Source organism: Lygodium microphyllum, chromosome 4 (genome assembly GCF_053477565.2).
Source record: "Lygodium microphyllum isolate KBCC chromosome 4, Lygodium_microphyllum_v1.1.10, whole genome shotgun sequence".
NCBI classification, from domain to species: domain Eukaryota; kingdom Viridiplantae; phylum Streptophyta; class Polypodiopsida; order Schizaeales; family Lygodiaceae; genus Lygodium; species Lygodium microphyllum.
In genome coordinates this window covers 85674547-85700693 of record NC_141138.1, presented here as the reverse complement: position 1 = coordinate 85700693, position 26147 = coordinate 85674547, and the positions used below count along the sequence as shown (strand labels likewise).

Genomic DNA, 26147 nt, shown 5'->3' with positions numbered 1-26147 from the left:
AATTAACAAACTTTGAGGGGTAAGTGATCAAAACGAAAATTCCCAATGTGATTCTCCAAACACTTAAGTAAATTTCCAGCCCTTCAAGAATATTCATTTTCTGAAAACCCCCCAAATTTGGCAAAGATAGGCGACCACAACAAAAATTCCCGTTGCAATTCATCAAATACTATGGTAAATTTCCAACCCTTACAAGGATATTCTTACTTTAAGACCACCAAATTTACAGCAACTGTTGACAGTAAGGATGTGTCTCCCCATTTGATTGGGGATCCAAATGTTCTTCCTTCAACTTTTACTTCCTAATGTTTCTTCCCACAAGATTGCTAGCACAACACTTATGTAGAGTAAAGCAAGAAGATTGCTTTCCTTCAATTATAGGACATCCTTTTGTGACAAACATTCTTGATATAATTCACAATAAGGTGGATCCTCCACTTCATTAAGCACTTTTTTCTAAGATGAGACACTTGTGATCCTTTACAATTAGGTGCACCATTGCTAATCCCATGCGAGCTGCCTCCAACACCTCCTACTTGATGCAAATTACATTCAAGATTTTAGAAAGATGTCATTTGTTCAGCTTTCTGCAAGACGTATACTAGAGCATTTGAGCTTTTACCTTCCCATTCCATGTCCCAATCCACTAATTAAGCCAATTTGAAAGGCCGACACTGTTGTAAGCTGGCATATTAGTTCATTCCAGCACTCCCTCTGTTGCTGTACCTAAGCTAAACCAAGAAATCATATCCATTGTCTCAAGTTGGTAAAGAGGAAGTTGAGGCTTTTACCTTGAGATATTGAACTCCACTTTGTTCAATTTCTCACACTGCACTACTTTGCATTCTCGGGTTGCATGTTCAGTCCTCGTGGAGAGACCTAACAATGACTGAAGGACTGCATAATGAATTGTAATCCTCCCGAGGTAAAAATTCCAACAAAAGCAGAACAATGCTAAAACTAATCATGTGCCAAGAAAGTAAAGATAAGAATAACAGAAACTCCAAATAGAAGTTTCGCTAAATACAGACAAGAGTCCTAGTTACTCTGATCTTGATTCCTTTGATCTGTTTCCTAAAAATGTGATAAGTTCAAGGCCTATGATTATTAATGTTTTAAATCTACACCTGGAAATGTCATGGGACATGTTTGCACAGGAAAGAAGAATAAGAGCATTACATGGAAGCAAAGCCTGGCTTTTGAGGTGGCGGCCTGTACCAGGCCCAACTGCTCAGAGCTTTGACATGGACAAAACTACCAGATGAAGTACTGGCAGACCCTTACATATCATCAAAAAATCAAAACACGAAAGTAGAAGCCATCATTTCTATGAATAGCTCCCACTTTTGTGGTTAAAAGTCACATTCAGAAATAGACAATCGTTTATGTTTCAAATGTGATGATCTTTGCTTCCAAAAAATGAAATAGGATAACGTACAGCTGCTGAAAATTGGTCACAACTCTGAAACTCTTATGGTATGTAAATTTGAGGGGAAGTATCTGACATTGATGACTATAATGCACCATCCAGGTCTTCCATAACGTCTACATCTGTGCGTATTGTCATCTTCTGAACATAACCTGCTTCATAGCATAGCAAGCAGAAGGTAAATAGTAGAAAAACCAAAACGAGACCACATGCTTTTTCCAAACACATAACAACGCAAAGTGTTTCAAAAAGTTTCTCCAGAAATCATTTCCTCAAGCATTGCAAGCAATCAATTTCATCTGTAGATGAGTTCAATATTCAAGAGGGAGTCTAGTTGATATCATTTATTGTATTACGTAATCATGAATTTATAAAAAGCTGAAATACCAACCTTATGTTGGGTAATGTGATGCCATGATGCCCACCTCTAACAAATAAGCAACTAAAATAACATATGTGACAAAACAATGCAATGGATCATCACTGTACAAGTCTGAATAACCAAACTGTACTCAATCCTGCCTAATAAACAGGTTTGCAGTACTGATGAAGTCACAAGGCATAAACTACAAAACTTCAATAATTTACTGATCCAATATTAGACAAAGCAAAAAAGTCCACTCCTCATATTCCGCAACTCTGCATATTCTCAGGTCCCTAAATGGAAGCCAATATGTCCCAAATGCACAACTCAAGAAAAGATGAGAGTACCCACAGGTGGAAACAATCCTAAAAAGTTATATTACAGTATGAATATGGCTGCCAACAGCTTATCCGCACTATGCTCCATCCCTGTACCTATCCAGCACAATCCCACACACTATGCCATCCAGGACAGACACTCGATCAGTCAGAATCAGCCTTCACTTAGTCTCACTCACCCACAAACACTCCAGCTTGTGCTCTACGAATCACGTACTCATGCTTGCACCTTCCCGCACTCACAATCTTGCTGTAGTCTCACTGGAGTTGACCACGAGCAGTCCAGATCGACCTCTACTGAAGACCAAGGCACCTTGCAGTGTTGATGAGATCTACAATCCACTGTGTTGATCTGTGATCCTTGATTGTGATGTTCCTGCTCATGGACACAGTTCACACAATGACTTGAATAGCCCTTGCAACCAAGAGTGTGTGCGTAGGAAATAACTCCTCAGTCACGATTCAGGCCCAGGGTCACGTCAGTTTTCCCACTGACCTAGATCCAGATCTTGCTTTGCTGGATGATATCTATTACGTCTCCTAGCTTGGGATGAACTACTTGTCATTTCAGCAGCTTTACTAGTTGGGGCGAGCAGTTCTCTTCACAGCAACCATAGTTGAGGTCCTACACTCTCAAACTAGTTTAATGATTGCTCACAGCAAGGCACAGCCTAATGGCTCTTACCACATGACCCACTTTCTCACCGAGCCGACTGCCAATGATTCGAAGTTCCATCACTTCCAAGCTTTGGCCACTACAGGGAGTCTACAAACTCTTGAGCGTCTTTGGCATTTTCACTTAGGACATCTTGGCTACGACTCTCTTTATGAGCTGTCACATCAGGGGATGGTTGAGGGCCTTCCATGCCTCAAATTATCTCAAGAGGTCTATAAAGCATGCCAACTAGGTAAGCAGCATCATACACCCTTTCCTCAACAGTCTCTCACTCGTGATGCTGAATCCCTTAGGCTCATTCATGTGGATCTTTGTGGTCTCACATTCACTACCGCCTTAAATGGAGCATTGTACTTCTTTTTGATAGTCAATGAATTCTCTCAATACATGTGGGTGTACTTCCTCAAGCACAAGTCCGATGCCTTTACTTATTTCAATGCTTGGATGTTGCTGGTCCTGACTGTCGTGCGGGTACTATGAGGAGTGATTCTAGTGGCAAGTTTACCTCCCATGAGTTTTTTGAGTTTCTACAAGAACTAAGCATTGCACGCTAGCTCACCTCCACCAACTCTCTTGCACAGAATGGAGTCGTAGAGCGTAGGAACCGAATTGTCCTAAATATGGCATACTCTATGCTATTCGCAGCAAAGCTCCCTAAGCGCTTTTGCATCAAGGTTGTTAACACTTCAGTGTACCTCCTTAACCAATGCCCAATCACGCCAATCCCTAAAAAGACTCCGTATGAGGCATTCTTTGGCTCTCGACCTGTTATTTCTCACTTCTGAGTTTTCGGTACTTGTGCTTATATGCATACTCCTAAAGACAAGATAGGAAAGCTCACCCCTCAAGCTGATCTCTTGATTTTTGTGGACTATTTTCTCAATCCCACTATCCATCTACACAAGGATACCTCAGGTCTGCCTTTTGATGCTCATACCTATCATTCTGTTGTAGAAAAATTACTTTGGTTGATTCATACTACACCAAATCTTCATTCTCATTTAGTTGGCTTAGTCAGTACTTTAATGCACTTAGAATATCTCATTGGACTACTTGTCTTCGTGTGTTAAGATATTTAAGGTGTTGAGAAACCATTCATACATAGTTTGCATTATGCGTTTTGCGTTTAGGTTTCACATAGTGGACAGCCCCAAAAAGGGGCTGGGCACCCATAGTGGGGCACCAACCTAGACAATCTCTTACCTATTTATAGGCTGCCTTTGTCACTCATTCTGCATGGTCGATCCTTTAGTCTGTCACTCCCACTCTCTCTACGTCAAACTTCTAACACTCTCTCCTTCCATCACCTTCACCTCCTACCATCATGCGCCAGCCTCCATCTTTGGAGCTACGTTTTGGTGGCAGCCTACCTCATCTTCTATTGACGCTTCACCTCCACAATTGGCAACAGCTTCATCATCTTGGCGTCACTATTCTCCAACTAGCGACTTCATCCACCTATCAGGCGTCAACCATCACATTGCGTTTAGCAGCTTGGTGGAGTTCTTTTGCAGCTAGCGGCCTTCCTTCATCATAGGTGTCAACATCCATCATCATTAAAGGTAGTTGCACCTTGCGTTTTGGTTCCTGGTTGCTTCTCCACTCGTCAGGCATCACTTCCAACAATTGGCGTCAACTCTTCAGGCTTGCATTTGCAGACAGAGGCTTCATTGTCTGTCTCCATGCTCGTAGGTACCACTCTTCGTCCCTACGTTTGCAAATTTAGAGGCTCCTCACCCCTCGACGACAATCTCCCTACTCTAGGTGACACCTCCTTATCCTATGTTTGCAAACTCAGAGGCTTCTTTGGCAGTCTTCCTGCACTCCAAGGCATCCTTCGTGCTACAGCACCCTTATATCAAATTCACTTCATTAGCATGATTCATCTTTCACCATCTTTTTAAGTTTCTTTTCTCTCTCAGTGTTTGCCGTACACACACAGTGTTTTTCTCTGCAAATTCTATTGTATCTCTGGTCACTCAATCATTTTGACATGGTATCAGAGCCGGAGGTGCTCAGAGAGCCACAAAGATCCTCATAAGAGCAGACAAAGATTGGTGGTGAGTTCCGCATCAACATCAAATTTCTCTACAATTTCCATTGCACATTGGGAGATATCCTTCTTCTCCCTCCAACCCTCCCTTATCCAACTTACCACACCAGAACCACGTGGTCTCCTCCAACAGATTGCCCTTCTATTGGGTGCTACTACTGCGGCAAGGGCGGTCATCCCACTGAAGACTATTGACATCGACCTTTGCTCCCCACTCGTCCAGAGTATATGCATCTTTCACCAAGTACTCCTTGTGCCACCTCTCCTTTTTGTGCCACAAAGATCGTTCTGCATCGGGTCCAATGGCTTCCACAACCCACATCTCCTCCAGAGTCCTGAGCCTCCTTCCCCACCCTCTTCTACTTAGGTTAGAGAGAACACCTTTAGGCCTTCTTCGGCTTCTGCTCCTTCCAAACCCAGATACCTTCTTCAGCACAATCGGTGGCGCTTTCTTCGTCATCAAATGCTTCAGAGTCCGTGAGCCATGAGCGGTGGGATTCCCTTTAGAGGGGGCTCCTACTTCAACTCCTTCAGATTCAAAGGGGGACCCTACTACCATAAAGTTCTTCCATCATCATCTTTCACTTCCAAGATTAACTCTCTTTCTAGCAATTTATCTCCACTAATACCCAAGATCTAGAGGATCTACCTAGTTCGGGGCCCTTGGATCTTCAGCACAACGACTTGGTGACTAGGCCTTCATATTCCTTCCAGCATGGAGTCACGGAGTTGGTGGCTTCTCTCCCGGGGTTGAGTTTCGAGTTCTACAACTCATCCTATCTCCCGACTATCTTCATAGGTCTCCTTTTAGGTGGAATTATCACACTACAAGGTGGATCTTCTTCTCTCTTCTCACTCCTGTTTTGCACTCCTTTCTGGGCCTAAGAGGGAATGTTGAGAAACCCTTCACACACAGTTTGCGTTTTGCATTTAGGGTTTCACACAATAGACAGCCCCAAAAAGGGGCTGGGCGCCCACAATGGGGTGCCACCCTAGTTAGTCTCTTGCCTATTTATGGGTTGCCTCTATCACTCATTTTGCACGGCCAATTCTTTAATCCATCACTCCCACTCTCTCTCCGTCAGTCTTCTGACACTCTCTCCTTCCATCACCTTCACCTCCTACCATCAAGCACCAGTCTCCACCATCTTTGGAGCCTTTGGAGCCATGTTTTGGATGGAGCATACCTCATCTTTTGTTGACGCTTCACCTCCACAGTTAGCGGCACCTCCATCTTGGCATTAGTCTTCTCCAGCTGGCAACTTCATCCACCCATCAGGCGTCAACCATCACATTGTGTTTGGTAGCTTGGTGGAGTTCTTCTTCAGCTGGCGGCCTTGCTCCATCATAGGTGTTAGCATCTATCATCATCATAGGTAGTTGCACCTTGCGTTTTGGTTCCTGGCTGCTTTTCCTCTCATTAGGCGTTACTCCACAACTAGCATTTTCACTCACAAAGGCTATCTTCATCTACGTTTTTAGCGTTTAGCTCATCCTCACCACCTAGCGTCACTCCCAACAGCTAGCGTCAGCTATTTAGGCTTGCCTTTATAGATGGAGACTTCATCGGTTGTTTTCCTGCTCGTAGGTACCACTCTTCGTCCCTACGTTTCCAAATTCAGAAGCTCCTCACCCTTCGATAGCAATCTCCCTGCTCCAGGTGATACCTCCTCACCCTGCCTTTGCAGACTCAGAGGCTTCTTTGGCAGTCTTCTTACACTCTAGGGCATCATTTGTGCTACGACACCCTTGTATCAAATTTACTTCATTAGCATGATTCATCTTTCACCATCTTTTTGAGTTTCTTTTTCTCCCTCAATGTTTGCCATACATACATTGTGTTTTCCCTTGCAAACCCTACCTCAATCATTTTGACATAAGGTGTACCTATAATTTTGGACTAACTTATGGTTATGGTTTATGTTTGCAAGGATACACTGATTCTAACTGGGCAAGGTATCCTAACACCCGACGTTCTCATAGAGGCTATCTCTACACCTTTAAAAAAAAACCCATCTCTTGGGCCAGCCATAAGCAGAAAATGGTGGCGACTTCTACAACTTAGACAGAGAATCATGATCTTTTCGATGGCACTACAGAGGCCAGCTATCTGAGGAACTTTCTCGTTGCGCTTCAATTCCCTTGCGAGTCACCTACAATTGTCTACTACAACAACCAAAGTGTCATTGCTCTTGCGGGCACTCCTATCATCTCCCATGGGACACAGCACATGGCGATTCACCATCATTTCACCAGAGAGCAGATTGAGCTAGGCACCATTTACCTAGAGTATATATCATCAAGCGACAATTTTACAAATATTTTGACCAAGGTGGTCAACCAGCCGGTTCTACAATATCTTCTACCACAAATCAGCTTAGGTACACCCTCCTCTACTTCTTTAGATTGACCAAAAGTGGGTGTTTTCCTTTTATTTCTCCTTCTACTTTAAGAGAAGGCCGTTTCCTTAACTCCATCCACACTATTAGGACGACACGATTGTAAAAGGATGCTTGGGCAAGTGAACAATTCCCCTGCGAGAGTATTGTCCAAGTGGCACCATTGCATCGCATTCTGCATTAGCATAAATATTTGCATTCTCCTTTGTATTGCCCCATACATCGGCCTTCTATTCATGTAAACATGCATATGTGTGCATTTATCCTTTTTAGTCACACTTGGAGTGGTCAACTCTCGATCCACCATAATCGTTGCATTGCACATGGCATTCTTCGATGACACTATTTTTCCCTATGCTTGTCTACTGACTTTGCTTGTCTTGCTTGCTTCATCCTTCTTGCCCTTCTCTCCACATACTCTCAATATGATTGGTGCACACATACTTAGGAATCCCTATACACTTACCTTAGTAGTGTGTCGGATTATGTCGCTTGTTTTCTGAAGATCACAGGGCTATCCATCCTTATTTTTCCATACTTCGGGGCACAATGACTCAATAGGATAAAAGTTGATTTGAAACCATCACTTAATACTAAATCTTTTCAACAAATCACACCAAAAGCTCTTTAAAAAAAAAAAAAGTTTGTTCCTAATTCCATCCACCTTTGCAGAACTTAGTAGACCCCAAGGCAGCCGATGCGCACCGTTGGTCCGATGCCCTGGCCTCTCTAGGGTGATCACTTGGGCTCCCTTGGTAAGATAACTATCGCTTCTATAGTCATGGTAGATCACTGGGTAGCCAACGTGCACTCTTTGCCTAATACCTTGGTTGCTATATATATATATATATATATATATATATATATATATATATATATATATATATATATATATATATATATATATATATATATATATATATATCACAGGTTTATTTCTCATGGCTCAATTTCGGGCCTAAGAGAGGATATTCAGCTAAAAACACATTAGCTTGACTTAAATAACCGCAAAATATGCTTAATTAATGAAAAAAACATTGTAGCTTAAAAAGAAACGCGATTCTAGAGAGTTACTATATCCCATATGCAAAACCTTAATTTGGATGCCCCAAAGTTTCTATAAACATACATGCAACCCACCACTCTCCCTTAATCTCATTTATGCAAGTTTCAGGAACCATAACTTTACTGCCCACATCCCGTTCATGAAGGACAACGCGGTCAAAGCTTCCACCAGTCGCCTACTATCATCTAGCGTCTAATTTCAGCCTTTCTTCACGTGTTTGCTGCTGTCGCCAAGTATATGGAGCTATCGCCTATAGTTGGGTGTTGTTACCTACAGTTGGATGTTGTCGCAACCTATTGGATGCTATCGCTAGGATCTTCTATCTCCTCTGAATGCTGCGTTCGTAGTTTCTAGATGCCACCCTAACATTTTCCCACCATTGTCTACTACATTTGCACCTAACAACTGTTGTGCAGATTTTCTCTCTCCTCAAGTACCTACTTTTTAGTCTTTCTCTCTCTTACATTGTCATCTGCATCAGATCCAACCTTCCTTGGCGCATTTGATGGTTTTCAATACTCCGAGACTGTCTTTGCTACGATTTCGGATCTGTTCGGAGTATGACACACTCTATAGCTCATAACCCCTATCTTGATCCCAGAGATATAAGAGTTTAAAGTTCAGTATTCACTACATAATGTGTTTACTGCATGAGCACTGTATATTCATTATTCATTCACTTTATTATTCATTGTGTTCATTGTCTATGAGTTACCCTAACCCTAACCCTAACTATATTATAAGTTTATCAGTCTATGCTTTGTCCTACAATTGATTTCATGCTTTCTACATTTAGAGCATTTTTTTATAGGATTACTTGAATAAATAGATAAAAAAGAATGCAAATAATGTATAAAGTTGGCTAGCAATAAATGCCCAAATATGTATCGTACAGATTGCAATATAATGCCTAAAATAGCTAGTAATACTAGGCATGGCCCAAACTCACCATGAGCTAACTAGATTACCAACACCCTCTCTCAAATCATAGGTAATCAGATACAATACAATGATATAATGACTCATCATAGTTGATATAATATAGAGCCACTAGAGTAGAGCCATGGATACCTAAGTAGTGGGTGATCAAGCCACCACCAAGGTGCCTTGGAGCCTAGTCAACCATTGTAAATTTGGGGTAGCATTTGGCTAGTTGAGGTCCAATTAGAGCAAGTCCTGGATAAAAATCAAAGGGAAAAATCGTCCAATTTGTTTATTGATTGTTAGAACATCAAAGGGCTTTTGGATTAGCTAAGGAGATTATGGAATCTTGACTTGTAATCAATCCATTGGCAATTAAAGTTAAAGAATACCAAAAGGGACACTAATTTTGGGGCCAACGGGATATCCAATGTCCAAGATTATTAAAGCAAATTGTGCATTTCAATTTATGTTTATTTGTTGATTATTGTAATTAAGTGCTTGATAAGGAAATTACCAACCTATTTGAGAAGGAAGGATGGTTTCATGATTCCATTGCTGGAACACTACTCAATCCCTTGATTTGGTGGGCCCAATGTACTTAATTGCAAGCCAGAGCTTTGTGCTAGTGTTGATTTTTGCTCTCAGCTAAGAAGTTACAACAATATGTCTTCATACAGTGAGATGGAATCAAGCAGTAATGATGCCTCTCAATATGGACATTCACATGGGAAAGGAGGAAATGCAATGCTTGATCTTGGACAAGGCTCACATGATAGACAGCAAGTTGAAAATGTTATTGTTGGCAAGATATATAATCTTCAAGGCATAATGAGACTAATGACTAGCAAAGTGAAGAGGAATTTGACTGGTTCAAGAATCGGATGAGGACAGCAGCAGCAAATCTCTTTTGCTAAATTGGCAAAGGATTCTTAGTTTACTGAATTTTTAAATGCTCCAAAGAAGAACAGCAAGGGCAAGAAAAAGAAGTCATCTTCTATATCTTTGGGACAACAAGGTGCACCAAAGGTAATACCAAAGCCTTCACTTGAAACTCCCAAATAGACCAATGAAGCAAAAGAAAATGCAAATGCAAGGTCATCATGGAAGTGTTAGCCTGCCTTATTTCATTGTCAATCTGTCATCTCCTGGTTGTGAACTCTTGTCAGAGTCTGGCAGGAGATAGAGGAGCTCTGTCAGTTTACGTGTTGCTGATTTTGTTATGCATTCCCTTCTTGGGCGGTTATCCACCTGTTTTGGCCCTTTTATGGGCTGGTGGCCACTTTTAGGCCAGGTCGGCCAGATTTGTGGCTGGGGGCTATATATAGCAGCCCCCCCCCATCAGTCCTATACACTGTCTTGCAGATTTCAGCACACCCTCCCTCCGTTTCCACTCCGGCATTGGTGCTGCCACTGTTTCTAGCCTGATCTGGTGCCCTCACTGATGCTCCGGGCTGTGTGCAGGGACTGATCAGACCACAGCTTTGTATTCAGCATTCATTTCAGTCAGTGTAGATTTTCTTCCTTCATTTTCTGCTTTCTCTCTCTTTCTCTATGTTCTTGTTTCTTCTTCCGTTGCGCACTCTCACATGGTATCATCACCTAACTGGGAGCACGGAAGAGAGCTTTCATAGAGAGACACGATCCCCTTCTTCTGCTGCTGCCATACCTTCACCATCAGCAAGTCGGCCATCCCTGAAGATCTCCCACATTGCGTTTGCATCCTCTCCTTTCTGTTTGCGTTTGCAGCAAGGTGGCCTTATCTACAACTGGGCGACACTCCTACTGGTATTTTGCTATTCTAGCGGTGTTCTCAACCACACTGGTGGCCCTTTTCTTGCTGGCAACTGAATATCAGCCTGCATTTTGGTGTCTGGCAACTGCTTCTCACGCGTTTGCATCATCAACAGTTGCGTTTTCTGCATCTGCTGCTAGGCAACCTCAGTTTCTTGTGTTTGGAGGTCTGATCGGTGACCGGTGTCCCTCGGCATCGGCAAACTTTGTTGGTGTGTTTCGTGTTTGCAAATTTGGAAGATGTCTTACCAATTTTCAGGCTTTGATGACTCAAAGGATGAGCCTCTTTCTCCTCATTCCTCTGAGCAGAGATGGGATTATCAGGAGTTTTGTGATCGATGACAGGAGTCCTCTTGTACCCATCCTTCTTCAGTCCATGCATCTTAGAGGTTCCATCTACCATGAAGGTTCCATCGGCGAAGATTGCTTCAGATGTCCATATGCCTTCCTCGATTCCCTCGATTTAGGTGCCCATACTCCCTTCCTTTCCAAAGGAAGACAAGTTGGATAGTTCCAACTTCTCCCTCTGGTCGTGCAAAGTGGAGTGCATCCTCGACACCTTCGACCTATGAGAGCTTGTTTCTTCACCCATCGATCGTCCCCCATTGGATTCTTCTGATGGGGCCTCTATGGACCATGCAGCCTTGTGGAATCGGCTCAACTCTAAAGCCTGTTCCTTTCTCTTTATGAGTCTTCACGACTTTGTTCTTGCTCATGTTCACAGGTTGAAGACCGCAACGGAAGTGTGAAAGAAGCTTGCGTCTTTGTACCAACATAAGACGTTCGCCCACAAGATCTCTCTAGAGAAGAAATTGCAGATGCTCAGTCTTGATGGTTCTTCTTCCATGAAGGAGCACATCATGAAGATGAAGGATATGCAAGGCGAGCTAGCCTCTCTTGGTCGGGTGATTTCTTCCAAGGATATGCCGATGATTCTTTTGACTTAGCTGCCATCACCCCGTTTTGATGTTTTCTATACCAACCTCGTCACCTCGAGGTCCCGCGAGAAACTCCTATGGGAGGAACTTTCCCCGCTTGTCTTGGAGCATGACAAGCATCTCAGAGAGGTGGGTGCCAGTGGCTCCACCAAGGCTTTTATCGCAAGTACCGGCGGAGGCAAGAAGAAGAAGTAACAAAAGTCAAAGGCCAAGAACAAGCCACAGGAGGACAAGAAGGATGCGCAAGAGAAGCAGCCCAAGTGCCCACACTGTGGGAAGGGCACTCATCCCGAGGAGAAGTGTTGGCAAAAGTACCCCCATCTAAAGCTCAAGGAGGACTTGAAGGCGGCCCTAGCCACGACAGAGTTTGCTTTCGTGCATGTCTTTGTTGAGGAGGATACAACCCTAGCTTCTACCACTCAGGAGAAGCCTTGGCTCATGGACAGCAACGCATTTTCTCATATGACCTTCAGAAAGGATTGGCTTCAGGACATTCGTTCAAGAGGGGGCACTGTCACCATTGGTGACAACTCTACAGTTCCTGTTCGAGACGTGGGGACTTTACCTATGTTTTTAGACAAGCGGTCTTCTTCCGCCAAAGTTCTTTATGTACTTGATTTGGGCTTTAACCTATTGTTTGTGCATGGTCTTACTCAGCTAGGTGCTTGAGTCATTTTTACCTAGGATGCAGTCACAATGGAGGACGCTTCTACAGGTGATGCTCGTTGGACAAGTACATAGGAGGGTAGGCTCTACAAGTTCACAACCTTGGCTGCAAGGGCTTCCCACGAGCTTGGGCTACTTTGTCATGCTCGTTACGGGCATCTGAACCTTGATGCGATTCGGCGGGCTTCCAAGAGGAAGATGTTGGAGGGACTTCTAGATTTCCCTCCTCTTCACACTTTATGCCCCAGTTGATTGAGGGGCAAGCAGTATAGGCAGCCTCATCCACGGGTTGCTTCCAAGCAAGCTTCTTCACCGCTCAAGTTGGTTCACACCGACCTTTGCGGACCTATGGGCACGGCCTCCCTTGGGAAGGCCAAGTATCTCATGTTGATTGTGGACGACTTTAGTCATTATGTGTGGCCTTATGTCTTGGAGTACAAGAGCGAGACATACTCACGTTTCTATGAGTGGAAGGTGTTTGTGGAGACACAAACTCTTTCCAAAGTTCGTGGCATTCGAGCTGATCACGGTGGCGAGTTCACTTCTCATCTTTTCTCTCAGTTTTACACGGATCACGGCATTCAGGTGGAGTATTCCCATCCGAACACACCATTGAAGAATGGTGTGGTGAAGCGTGCGAATTGGACCATGGTGGAGATGGCCCAATCCATACTAGAGCATTAGAGTCTTTCTCATTCCCTTTGGGGTGAGGCGGTGGCTACGATGGTGCATATTCGCAACCACTCTCCGACTATGGTATTACAGGACATGACTCCTTTTGAGGCTTTCTTTGGGAGGAAGCCTTCCATGTCTCACTTTCTCATCTTTGGATGTGATGCTTTTGTCCATGTGGACAAGAAGAAGAGGAGGCCAAAGCTCGATGCAGAGGCAAAGCAGAAGCAAATAGAGAGAGAGAGCTGTGAGCTGAGAGCAGACACAGTGATCGAGAAGTTCAATGACTCAAGAGCTGAAGAGTGTTTGACAGTGATAGAGTGAGAGTGAGTCGTTGGATGGGTGTGTACCAATGTGGTACACAGAAAGAATGAAAGAATGTATTTATACTTAGGGTCGGTACACTTACACCTGTTAGGGTGGGTTCACATGCGTGAAGTAATATATACACGGGAGAGCGCGCAAAGGGCCGTAGCATCTTTTTTATGCTTGGAACCCAAACTCGATAGCCCATTTCACCTTCATCTCCATAACCCATGAAGATGCCTCTATGAGATTTCATGTCAAGTTTGGTTCTGCTATCAACAGGTACATGTATATAGCATTCGCAGCCGAAGACTCTTAAGTGGTCATATGAAGCAAGTTTGCCAAACCAAACCTCTTCAGGAATGCCACTATCAAGTACATGATGTGGAGATCGGTTGCAAATATGCACCGCAGTTTTAAGTGCCTCTCCCCAAAATGATTGCGAGAGATTAGCTATGGACAGCATGCACCGAATCTTCTCACATAACATGCGATTCATTATCTCAGCCACACCATTAGAAGATGGATTATAAAGAACTGTACGCTCTCATTTAATCCCATTGTCATCACAAAACTTATTGAATTCTTTAGATACATACTCTCCCCCATTATCTATTCTTATGCATTTTAACTTAAGGTCTTTTTGAGTATTAACCAATACATAAAACCTTTCAAAAGCATCCAATGCCTCACTATTCTGCTTAAGCAAGTAGACCCATAGCTTCCTAGAGTGGTCATCAATAAAAGACACAAAATAACAGAAACCACTATGAGTTTTTATTGGCATGGTGCAAACATCAGAATGGACTACATCCAAGATACATGCCTTCCTAGAGATTCTGTGAGAGTAGGGACTCTTTACATGTTTACCAAAAATACAATCATCACAAAAGCTTTGAGCTTTCCACATCAACTCTTCCAAGTGAAGAGAGTGCCTGCAAACCCTTTTGGCTCATTCGTCCAAGACGCTTGTGCCATAACTCCATGTGTGACTGTACTTCATTAACTGCAACAAACTTTCCAAGAAGTGCCTTGCAGTAGAGATAATACAGTCTCTCCTTTTTACCACCTCTAGTGACTAGCATAGATCTTTTCTGTATTTTTCACATACCACCACCAAAAGTAGTGAAGTAACCTTTGATGTCTAGCTACCCAACAGAAAGCAAGCTCTTCTTGATGCCAGGAACATACCTAACATCATGAAAAATCAATTCCTGTCCATTTTCTAGAGCCAAGTATATGGTGCCCATTCCTTCAATATCACATACATGATTATTGCCAAGATAGACTTTTCCAAGATTACCTTCCGCATAAGTAGAAAAACACTCCAGAGATGGAGTTGCATGAAAAGAAGCACCGCTGTTAACAATCCACGATTTTGACAAACCATTACAAGCTGACAACAAAGCATCTATCACATCTGTTTTAGTGATATTCATGTCCTCCACTATTATAGCAAGCGGATCAAAAAATGCAACCAACAAATCAGCATCTTTATTATCTTCTATTTTCTCAATAAGAACACTAGATACCACATTTGCTTTTTCTCTCTCTTTAGGGATAGAGCTACCATCCTTCTCATTCTTTTTGCCTTTTGCATTAGCATGATTCTTACATTCTTGTTCCTTTTTAACGTATCTGCAATTGGGTTTTTTATGCCCTTTGTGACCACATTGATAACAAGTTACTTGCCTTGCATCTAATCTCTTCATTTAGAATAAAACCACGCACACCATCAAATGTCAAGTTGGGGTTATTTCTCAATGACACAAGCAATGCTTCCCATGAATCTTGCGGTCATGAGTAAGAAGGTAGCCCTCAATTTAGGATCAAAAGTTGGCAATCCTACATCCAGTAACTGACTCAAAATACCAGTGAAAGCATTCAAATGCTCTGAGGCAGGTTTGGACTCATCAAGCTTTAGGTTGACCAACTTTCGCATGAGATGTACATGATTGACAGGAGTTGTATTCTCATAAGTAGCCTTTAACTTTTCCCAAACTACATAGGTAGTATCAAGCCCCTTTATATCAACCAAGATATCATCTGTAATAGCCATTTTAATGTAAGTAATGGCCTTTTTATTCATTTTAGCCCAATCCTCATCTGACAAAGCAACAGGCTTATGTTCTTCTAAAGTATCATCACAATCCTTTAGAAAGAGTATACCTTGCATACGATCTTTCTGAAGATCAAAACCATTTCCATCAAATTTACAAATCTCAAAGAGATTCTTTGTGTCAGATGTAGATGCACTGCCAGCCATCTTCAGCAATACACAACTGTAATAAAGGGCTGAATGCTTTCAATCAATAGAAAGGTATCTGAATTGTAACAGCAAGTACACACTATTGTACTTCCAAAGTGTCCAAGAAGCAGATGTTTAGCTGCAAATTTCAGTCTCAAGTACTGATTACAACATGTGCACTACTCAAATCTGATACATTTGGTTTAAGGATAGCTCCCACTTTAGTAGTACATCACCAAAATTCCCAAATGCAATGACCCAAATGCTGTATTTACGACTGTTTCACTGCATAATGAGTATTCAGCAATGCATGTACCAAGAGAAGCTGCCCTTTTTCAACATTTGAAACATCCAAAACTCTGAAGACTCCAACTCAGCAGTGAATCTGCTGCAAATTTCACTGTCCAGGATCAACACGACTCAAAAATACATCACCAATGTGAAAGTCCCAAAATTTCTGCAGTGAATCTGCTCCAATTGCATAAATACATCATCCTGAGCATCAAATGCGGGCTAATGTTGCAGAAATTTCACGATTTCTGCAAAAGCCCCAAATTTCGGGGTCCAATAGTGCACAATTTCCAAGAAATTGGCTCATCCAAGCAAAAAATTCACTTGCATTTGAGAATCCCCAAAATTTTCTAAGGCCTGTGCACTCAATGTCTGCAATTCATGGTCCAGAGATCACTGCAATATGTGTCAAGCACCAAATTTGGGAAAAGCCCCAAATTTTAACACATAAATTTGCACATTGTGTTTGTATGTGTGAACACCCGGTATAAAGGGGAAAATAAGATGAAGTAAATCAAAGAAAAATAGGCTGTTGACCTTCTACCTCTGCCCATCACGTGGAAGCCTTCCTATCCGTCACGTAGATGTCGTTGTGCAGCCCCCGTCGATCATTGTGCAGCCCGTCTGACATCGCATTCAGGTCGCCTCGTCACCTGTCATGCAGTTTGTCTGACCTGTCGTCAGTCTGCTATCGACTGCACCCAACCAGTAGTCCGCCAGATTGTACCAGTCGTTGTCTGCACATTACGCCAACCAGTCACTCGACCTGATGCTTGCTCGTCTACTCCTCAACGGCTTGCTTGAACCATTGGCTTTGATACCAGTTTGTAGAGGCGAAGCCGAAGCAAATAGAGAGAGAGCTGTGAGTTGAGAGCAAACACAGTGATCGAGAAGTTCAATGACTCAGAGCTGAAGAGTGTTTGACAGTGATAAGAGTAAGAGTGAGTCATCGGATGGGTGTGTACCAGTGTGGTACACACAAAGAATAAAAAAATGTATTTATACTTATGGTACGGTACACTTATACCCATTCGGGTGGGTTCACATGTGTGAAGTAATATATACACAGGAGAGCACGTAAAGGGCCTGTACACCCAACAATAGACTCTAAGTTGAGATGGCTTATCTTCGTGGGCTATAGCACGACCACGAAGGGATATCGGCTCTACTCTAAAAGAGCATTTTTAGTGTGTTTTGGGGCTGTTTAAGAGGCTAATTAGCAAGTAATGCATATTTTAGCTCAACACCCCCTCTCAAGCCCAAAACTGAGTCGAAAGGGTAGGCTAGCCATTGTGATGTTTATGTACCCCAAGGCGTCTCACCCCAAAGCAGCCAAGGCATCGGGCAAAGGGTGCACGTCAGTTACCCAATGGCCTACCAAGACTACAGAGGCGATGGTTATCTTACCAAGGGAATCCAAGTAGTCACCCCATAGAGGACGGGGCATCAGACAAAGGGTGCACGTTGGCTGTCCAATGGCCTACCAAGCCCTACAAAGGCGTATGGAACTACATGGATTTTTTATTTTTTATTGAATAAGTGAACTAAATTTGATAAGATGCAGCTGATTAAGTAAAAGTGACTCAGAAGACGAGAGTAGGGAGGGTACACCCAACACATCACAAAACACTACAAGCTAACCCATCCACTCAAGGTATCAATGACGAGGAAAAATAGGTGATGAGGTATCCATGTGATGAAGAAGGATGGTAGCGTGGTAACAAGAGCCGCCGATGGAAGCAACTAAGGATCCGCACAAGTAATGCTCTCCACAATGAGATGCAAAGTATGCTACATGTGAAATAATGCTCATGCAGCAAGTGCCACTTGGACAGTGTCCCTTGTGGAAAAATTGTTCGTACAAGGATGATGTAATCATGCAATGCAAAGGGTAAGGTATAATAGAGGGAAGAAGCCGATGTCGAAGACAAAGTGCTGAAGCCTGTAGAATACCAAGAAGGGTAGGAACCCCCTCTCAACCTGGACATAGATGCCGAAGAAGGAAGAGGAGCCTGATGTCGGTCTTCATATGGTGCCAAGAACCATAAGGAATGAAAGAAGATGAAGTGGATGAAGTACCCCGCTAGAAGAGCAACGTAAAAGTCACCGCCATGATAGCATCAAGAGAGATGCTGCACGATCCGCCTCGAGAGGGGAAACTGTCATGCTGAAAGAAGAGCAAGCACTCCTAGGATGATGAAACCATGAAAGAAACGGTGCGCATCCCCACGTCTCTAGCCCAGGGAGAACCAAAGTAATTTGCAAGTTAGCCCTACATTGAAAGACAAAACCCTGCAAAAGAGATAAAAATCTGCAAACACAAAGATTAGTGGTGAGATGCTCCAAAGCAAAACTAAATAGAAAGAAAATCTAACTTAAAATAAATGCAATAAATATGTATGTATGTGAGTAAATGCAACGGAAGACAAAAAAATAGAAAAGCTAAGGACAATGAATCCTATGGGCCCAACTCTAAGAGTGCGAAAAATGAATGCTAGGCTGACCTAGGGTATCCGAAAGGACCTAGAAACATGCTAGTCTAAGAAGGTGGCCACCATCACGTACATCCAGTAGCAAGGCTTTGCCAAGGAAACGCCTGACGAGGTGGGAAGGAAGATGAGATAGATATATGAAGTGCAATGGGATCAGAACCTACAGACCAATCAGCCAGTCCCTCAAGGGTAGTGAAAGAGATGGGCTATGGAGGTTGTACTCGAGCCACATGTCCAACAACAACAACAACGGGTGCTGAAGGAGTAGATGAAGCAGGAGCGGAGGGCGTAGCCCCACTGGACTATGCACTCGCAGCGGTCTGCTGAGGCTTTTTAGGTGGAAGACCTTGGACCTTGGAGCGACACTCCTCGTCCACATGGCCTGCTCTTTGGCAATGTGTGCAAAACCGGTTTTTCTTAGGGACTTGCTACCAGATAGGTCTAGATTCTTTGGTTCCATCTGAGGAAGAGAAGTCACCCTTTGATTGCCTTGCCTTCGCATCGAGCAAGTTCTTGCTACTAGTGGTTGTCCCTCCCAAAGAAGAGGCAACCAACCCTCTCTACTCTAAATAAGGCTGTGGTGAGGATTTTTCGTGGACTTGATCATACAGCCTCACGTAACGCAAAAACTGACACTCAAACTCGTAGAAGGTTGGCAATCTAGGTTGGGAGATGATGTGTTGAATGAAATTGAAGTACTTTCGGGCAACTTATTCAAGAAGAATGTAACCTGATCCTCATTTGACTTTGGAGAGCCAGTAGTGGCGAACTCGGCAAGTAACCGCCTATATTCAGCCAGCTTGACTTTCAGATCATCTCCTTCCTTAATAGAGAACTCTTGAAGTTCAAAGTCGAGATTGATGTGCTAAGTACGATCACGAGCCGCATAGCGGTCAAGAAGATGACTTCAACGCTCTAACGCGAGTAGAAAGTGCTGCAACTGAGAGTGAAACTCACGAAGCAATCCCTATATCAACTCAACATTGGTTGTGGCATTGCGGGCTCTCCATTGATGGATGTAATCAGGGTAAGCTAGTCGAGGGTCTGGCATAGGCTCTAGACCAATGATGAGGTCCCAAAGACCCTGAGACTCAAGCACTTGTTGCATGAAATTAGACCAAGTGGTGAAATTTGACCCATTAAAACGTGTCTTATCCATGAAGGCATTCTTGGCCGTTGCAATAGGAGTGGTAGTGCTCGGAGAAGGATAGTGTGAAGAAGTGTAGTGTGGATAGGTTGGGGGAGTGGAGTACACTTCGGAATGGGCCCCAGAGTGCCCACCAAGCATGCGTGTAGTGTGCAAGGTGGATCCATAGGTAGGGATGGGTTGACTAGGCATGGGCATGGTAGCCACATGAGGAACCCAAGGTGGTGGAACAGGAACACGATTAATAGAAAATGGGAATCCCTACGTAGGTGTAACCTAAGGAGAGTGTGAAGACGCACCATAAGCTGAGGATGGAAACCCCTGCGTATGAGTGGTCATGGGAGATGTGAAGCTAAGGATAGTGAGGGGGATGCCCATCACAGTCATCCCAGGAGTTATGGGTGTGCTCATGTGCTGAAAGGTGAGAGGCACTGTGTTAAAGGGTGGCATTCCCCCTAAAGAAGTACCATGGTGCAAAGAGGTAGAGAATAGGGTGGAGAAGGAAAAGGTGCTAGGAGCGGAGATGGAAGATCCAACCCCTAGGGTGTGTGATGTAGATGTGGAGTGTAATCCAAGGTTTTGGAAAGATGATGAGAGGTGTGATATAGAAGAGGGTGGGATGGGAGGGAAGTGAGAAGTGTGTGTGATATGCTCAAATGAAACAGAAGTTGTAGATGTATCTGAATTTTGTCTGCTTCGTGAGACCCCTCTATTGAAGTTTACATACGCAAAGCCATCCGGATCATGTACCTCAAAAGAAGAAACAAGCAAGGGTTTTGATTCACGCAACACAAAAGAATTGTACAAACCTGACATTGGACCTAGCTGAGATGATGAAGATGGATCACCAGACGTTCCGAATGTCGTATGTCCTCCATGATCGGTGAGGTGGCCAGCCTCACCAACCGGTCCAGATATGGTAGCAAAACTGGTAGGAGAGGTGTAAACATCACCATACTTGTTGCAATAGTACTCCTCAAAGTCCTCCTCTAGTATGTTAGTGAAATATGGTGAAGGTGGAGTGTCGTCCTCCTCACCGAGTCCATAATTCCATCTCAGGGCCTCCAATGATGGAGAAGCCTGATAAGACATCATAGGAACTAGAGAAGAAGGTGTCTAGGACATTGTGATTCGGTTACAAGTTGTATTGTGTGACTCGCACAAGGACTAGCTCTCCACAATATCTGCAGGATACTCTTTACAACAGCACCGGCTCTGATACCATGTGAAGGAAACTGCTAGGGTTTGCACTGAGGACACACAGAGTCTACGACCATGACAAAAACACAAAGAGACAGACACAAACATAGAGAGCAAAACTCAAACCCTAAACGCAAAACTCAAAACTCAAACACAAACAAAAGAAGGGAGAGAGAGAACACAACTCTGAAGTGAATGAATGTTGTAAATGAATGTAAGAGTGTACAGTGTGCTCAAGGGTAGAGCAATGTCAGAGTGTGACGTCCACTGAAGACGGATCCCAAGTCTGTGACTACCAGTCGGAGTGTAGAAGTTCTGAATAGTGAATGGCAGCAGGTTGGTCACCAAAACACTGCAGTCAGGAGGATGGAAACCGGTAAACACACCAGTGTACCACCGATCGGAGGCTGGAAACTGTGCACAGGCTGCTGTAAACAGCAGGCTGAAACAGTGTTTGAGAGTATCAAGGCCTGCAATGCTGAAAACGCAGGCTGGCTGACCCTAGAGATGATGGACAGCAGGCTGAACAGCAGTCTGGGACAGTCTAGAGCAGTCGCCAGCAACTGAGAGCTGTCGCCTACAGCAGTGGACAGGCTGAAGATAATGTGGCTACAGTCAATGATGGCTGGACAGCAGATGGAGGCGGGCTGCACGCGGGAAACTGGGCGCCAACAGTAGCAGAGGGTGTGTGGGCTGGTGTAACCTGCAAACAAGGATGATAGCTGAATGTGTTCAGCCTATCTATTTATAGATGTGGAAGGGCGCCCCCAAAATTAAGGTTTCCGCTGAACTCTCTCGAACCGATCCCCGTTTTAGGGTTTTACTCTAAAAGAGCATTTTTAGTGTGTTTTGGGGCTGTTTAAGTGGCTAATTAGCAAGTAATGCTATTTTTTAGCTCAACAAGGGGGCGTCCCTTTCTCAGATAGGTGCTTTGCAGGATCCGAAGGCTACTCGGTCTCCTCCGCAGCAAGAGAAGTCTCTTCGAATTCCTTTGTGGTATCACCAGCTTATGCAGGATTCAGGTGTTACTCACTTTCTTGTTTCTTCTACAGGTCCACCCAGATCAGCCCGATTACAGGCCCAGCGGGATAGTTCACTCTGTGTGAACTATGCTCTTATGTCACTGATTCTTCAGAATTCCGAGCCTTCCACTGTTGAGGAGACTCTTGCACAGGATATTTGGAGACAGGCTATGCAAGCAAAGCTCGATTCCATCGAGTGAAATCAGACTTGGGAGCTTGTACCGCGCCCCAAGAAGCAGAAGGTGATAGGTGTGAAATGGGTCTTTAAGACCAAGTATCTTGCAGATGGTCCTTGGACAAGCATAAAGCTAGGCTTGTTACCAAGGGTTTTGCACAGCGGGTAGGATTGGATTACTTTGAGACTTTTGCTCCTATAGCTCGGATATCCACCATTCGAGCTATATTGGTTCTTGCAGCTCACCACCGTTGGCCAATCTACCAGATGGACGTCCTTGAGGAGGAGATCTATGTTTCTTAGCCTCCAGGTTTTCTTGTGCAGGGAAAGGAGGATCATGTCGACAGGTTGTGGAAGGCCCTTTATGGCTTGAAGCAGGCTCCTCATGCTTGGTACCGGAGGATTGACAGCTTCTTTCTACAAAGTGGTTTTCAGTGCTCCAATCATGACCCCAACCTCTACTTTCAGGTTGCGGGTGAACTTTGTGTTTTACTAATCTTATATGTGGATGATCTTGTCATTACAAGGAGCAACACTTAGGAGGTGGATTACACTCGGTCTATTCTTCAACAGGAGTTTGACATGAAGGATCTAGGGATCCTTCACTTCTTTCTTGGTCTGGAGATCTATCAGATGGCACAAGGAATCTTTATCTCGCAGCATAGGTACATCTCCGAGTTTCTTTCGGAGTTTCATATAGCCGACTGTCGGCCTATTTCATGCCCCATGGACCCAGAGTCCAAGATTTTGGTAGATGGAGTTCCCCTTATTGATCCCACCCGTTACAGGTGCCTTGTTGGCTCACTTATCTGGCTTATTCACACTCGGCCAGATATCTCTTTTGTGGTGGCTCTCTTGTCATCTTTTATGACGACTCCTACATAGAATCACTAGAGTGCAGCTTTGCGTGTCCTTCGGTATTTGCAAGGAACTCGATCCTATGAAATCATGTATGGAGATGAGACCACTCTTTCTTGATGGAGTGATTCTGATTGGGCTGGTGATGTGGATTTGAGACGATCCACTACCAGCTATGCTTTCACCCTTGGATCCGGTGCTGTCTCTTGGAGCAGCAAAAGCATCCTACTATGGCACTTTCTTCTACAGAGGTCGAGTATCAGGCCTTATGTTCAACCGCTATGGAAGCAGTTTGGCTCCATCATATGATGGCGGAGATTGGCTTCCCACAGACAGGGCCTACAGAGCTACACGTGGACAACCAGAGTGCTCTTGCTCTGGTGAAGAACCCAGTGTTTCACGCTCGCACGAAACACATTGAGGTTCAGTACCACTATGTTAGAGAGCGGATCGTGGATTCAGAGCTAGCGGTGGCCTACTGTCCCATCGTGGACAATGCGGTTGATCTCTTCTTCACAAAACCTTTGCCTCATGCTTCTTTGCTTCATCACATGCGGATGTTAGGTCTTCAGACCCTCCCAGGATCTGAGAGGGGGTGTTAGCCCTGCCTTATTTCATTATCAATCTGTCATCTCCTAGTTGTGAGCTCCTGTCAGAGTCTAGCAAGAGACAGACGAGCTCTATCAGTTTATGTGTTGCTGATTTTGTTGTGCATTCCCTTCTCGGGTGGCTATCTGCCTGTTTTGGCCCCTTTATGGGTTGGCGGCCATTTTTAGGTTAGGTCAGCCAATTTTGAGGCTAAGGGCTATATATAGCAGCCCCTCCCATCAGTCCTATACACTATCTTGCAGATTTCAGTACACCCTCCCTCCATTTCCACTCCGGCATTGGTGCTGCCACTGTTTCTAGCCTGATCTGGTGCCCTCACTGACGCTCTGGGCTGCGTGCAGGGACTGATCAGTCCACAACTTTGTATTCAACATTCATTTCAGTCAGTGTAGATTTTCTTTCTTCATTTTCTGCTCTCTCTCTCTCTCTCTCTCTCGCTCTGTGTTCGTGTTTCTTCTTCCATTGCACACTCTCACAAGAAGTGCCAATCCAATGGATTTTGGATAACCAGGTATGCATGCTATGATGGGACAGCCAGGATACTTTGGTGGTTGCACAATTTTTCAAACAATGGTTGGACAAGGACCACCTACGGAAATGTATGGCACAAATCCCTATGGTATGCAACAGCCAATGCATGGTATGCAAGGCAAAAATATGAAAACTTGACACCCAAAGGGGCAACAAAAGATTATGATGAGGGTGGGAAAGCTCTAAAGTTTGAGTTTTTCAGTGGTACACAAGATAGGCTGAAAGCTTTAACTTTCATTCAACAGTTTGATGCAGCCTATTTAAAGAAATGCCATTGTCACAGAAGTCCTTGACATGGAAAAGGTGGACATGACCAATATTTTGGACAAGGGCCTGGTTCCATGTGCACAAAATTTTGCAACCAAGAATCGGTGAAATTTTCGCCAGCTGTAACAGGAAACTCATTCACATAAAGCATGGCTCACATGCACAATCTGCAGGTTGAATGTTGGAAAACAGAGAACTCTTTTCCAAAAAGTGAGATTGAGAAGTCTACTAATAAGTGTGTCAGATGACAATCAACATTTTTATTTGACCTTATCATAATAAGTTTTTAAAATCTCCAAACTTAAGATTTGGCTGTACGTGGGTCCTAAATTCACAAGTCACCAACCGTCCTCGATGGAAGTAATATTTCCAGCTCAAAGAGATAAAGCCAAAGCCAGGTAACTTGAAGCGGATCTTCTGATGTCCTGAAAGTACTATTGCTGTGCTGTAAGGACATGTTGTATGAACCATGATGGGAAATCTGTTTGCACACATTTCTTCATGCACATGTGTGAGATCAAGCTGAAACAACTTATGTAGCATTTGTCAAATGTGCACAGAACCCCTAAAGTGAACTACTCACCATAAAGAGAAGGAAAGGAGGAGACAAAATAGGAGGCAGTTCACACACACACACACACACACGCACGCACCTAGACCCAGGCAGCTAATGCACTTGCAAATAACCTCCCGGCCCCTTTTTGGAAAATAGCTAACTTCACCGGTACCCTGACACCTGGTACATTTTCCTGTCCATTGGTACAGAACATCTTTGCAGTCCTGAGACAAACGCAACAGTGCATCTTCAGTGTGTAACATCTCGAAGAGCATGATAAGAAAATCACAGCAAGTCTTAAAGACGAATCCCCACCTTCAATTCAGGATTACAATTAATCATTTTCTCGACTTCTTCTGGATCAGGTGTGGAGCCTGGGTAGTTCATGGGCAGCGGCAGAGCCTCACTCTTGCTGAGAGCACTTTCATTATGTTTCCACCATTTCCACCATTTCCCGTTGGCATAGACCCTCCACTCTTTGGTACGCACACTTGACCCCGCATTACTAGCACCGCTTGGAGCACTGGCCGGCCTTGGCTCCCACACGGAGCCAGGCTTCGACGATGGAGGGGGAGCAGGAGGCTGCTCGGGAATGGCAGGATTGAAGGCACAACGGATGGACAGCTTTCTGCCAGAAACTCTCACATGACCAGGAGATTGTAGCCTTCTTTCATCGGATGATACGGCAGGAGCTGGCGGGAAGAGAACAGAGCCGCCATGGAGCATTCTTTAATAGGCTTTGCAAAAGCAACCCAGTGTCATTCTCCTTCAGCCTAGCTCCGCCCTCGAATTGTCTCTCTGGCCGGATATGCTTCTTAGGGAGATTCAGATTCAGAAATTCGATGAGGCAAAGCTCGTTTCCTGTCGAAAACCCATGGCTCAATTGCCTAGTTGTAAGCAAAACATGTCCGTATTTGGATAAATCTTCGCCCTGTTGGGACATACCTGGAAACGGCTTCTCCCCTTGCGCCTGCGTATGCCTGGAGGAATGTCCCCTGTTATTTCTTCGCACACTGTCTAGCTCTCTTCCTTTCTTCTATTATCACATGAACTATCATGGAAGAGGACGCCATGCTTTGCATTCCGTGACTCGTCCAGGTGTCGTGTGATTGGAAGTCTGCTTTTGTTT

The 26147-nt window shown here is 44.1% G+C and overlaps 1 protein-coding gene across 9 annotated transcripts; it reads right to left on the bottom strand.

The window, feature by feature from the left end:
* Window positions 1–121: 121 nt before the first annotated feature.
* On the bottom strand, window positions 122–26147 carry SCO2 (protein disulfide isomerase). 9 transcript variants are annotated; one of them, XR_015690628.1, is made up of 7 exons: window positions 25964–26147; window positions 25334–25879; window positions 25116–25242; window positions 1439–1581; window positions 792–889; window positions 623–726; window positions 123–532 (listed from the first exon to the last, which is right to left on the bottom strand). XR_015690628.1 is itself a non-coding variant. In XM_087676189.1 (4 exons), exons 2-4 carry the CDS (start codon window positions 25742–25744, stop codon window positions 1514–1516), a joined length of 606 nt encoding a protein of 201 aa, XP_087532315.1. In that variant the 5' UTR covers window positions 25745–25879; window positions 25964–26147; the 3' UTR covers window positions 897–1513. The 9 variants fall into 9 exon arrangements, 1 of the variants encoding a protein (XP_087532315.1); XR_015690626.1 differs by having other exon boundaries at window positions 124–535; window positions 623–731; window positions 1180–1581; XR_015690622.1 differs by having other exon boundaries at window positions 124–532; window positions 623–731; window positions 1180–1581.

Bases quoted from the DNA above. Each gene is read 5' to 3' on its own strand.
- SCO2 (XM_087676189.1), bottom strand. From the start codon at position 25,744: ATGCTCCATGGCGGCTCTGTTCTCTTCCCGCCAGCTCCTGCCGTATCA. The intron at 25,243-25,333 runs GTGGGGATTCGT...CGTTTGTCTCAG, and splicing joins ATTGTAATCCTGAATTGAAG to GACTGCAAAGATGTTCTGTA. The intron at 1,582-25,115 runs GTGCGTGCGTGT...GCTATGAAGCAG, and splicing joins CATTAGCTGCCTGGGTCTAG to GTTATGTTCAGAAGATGACA.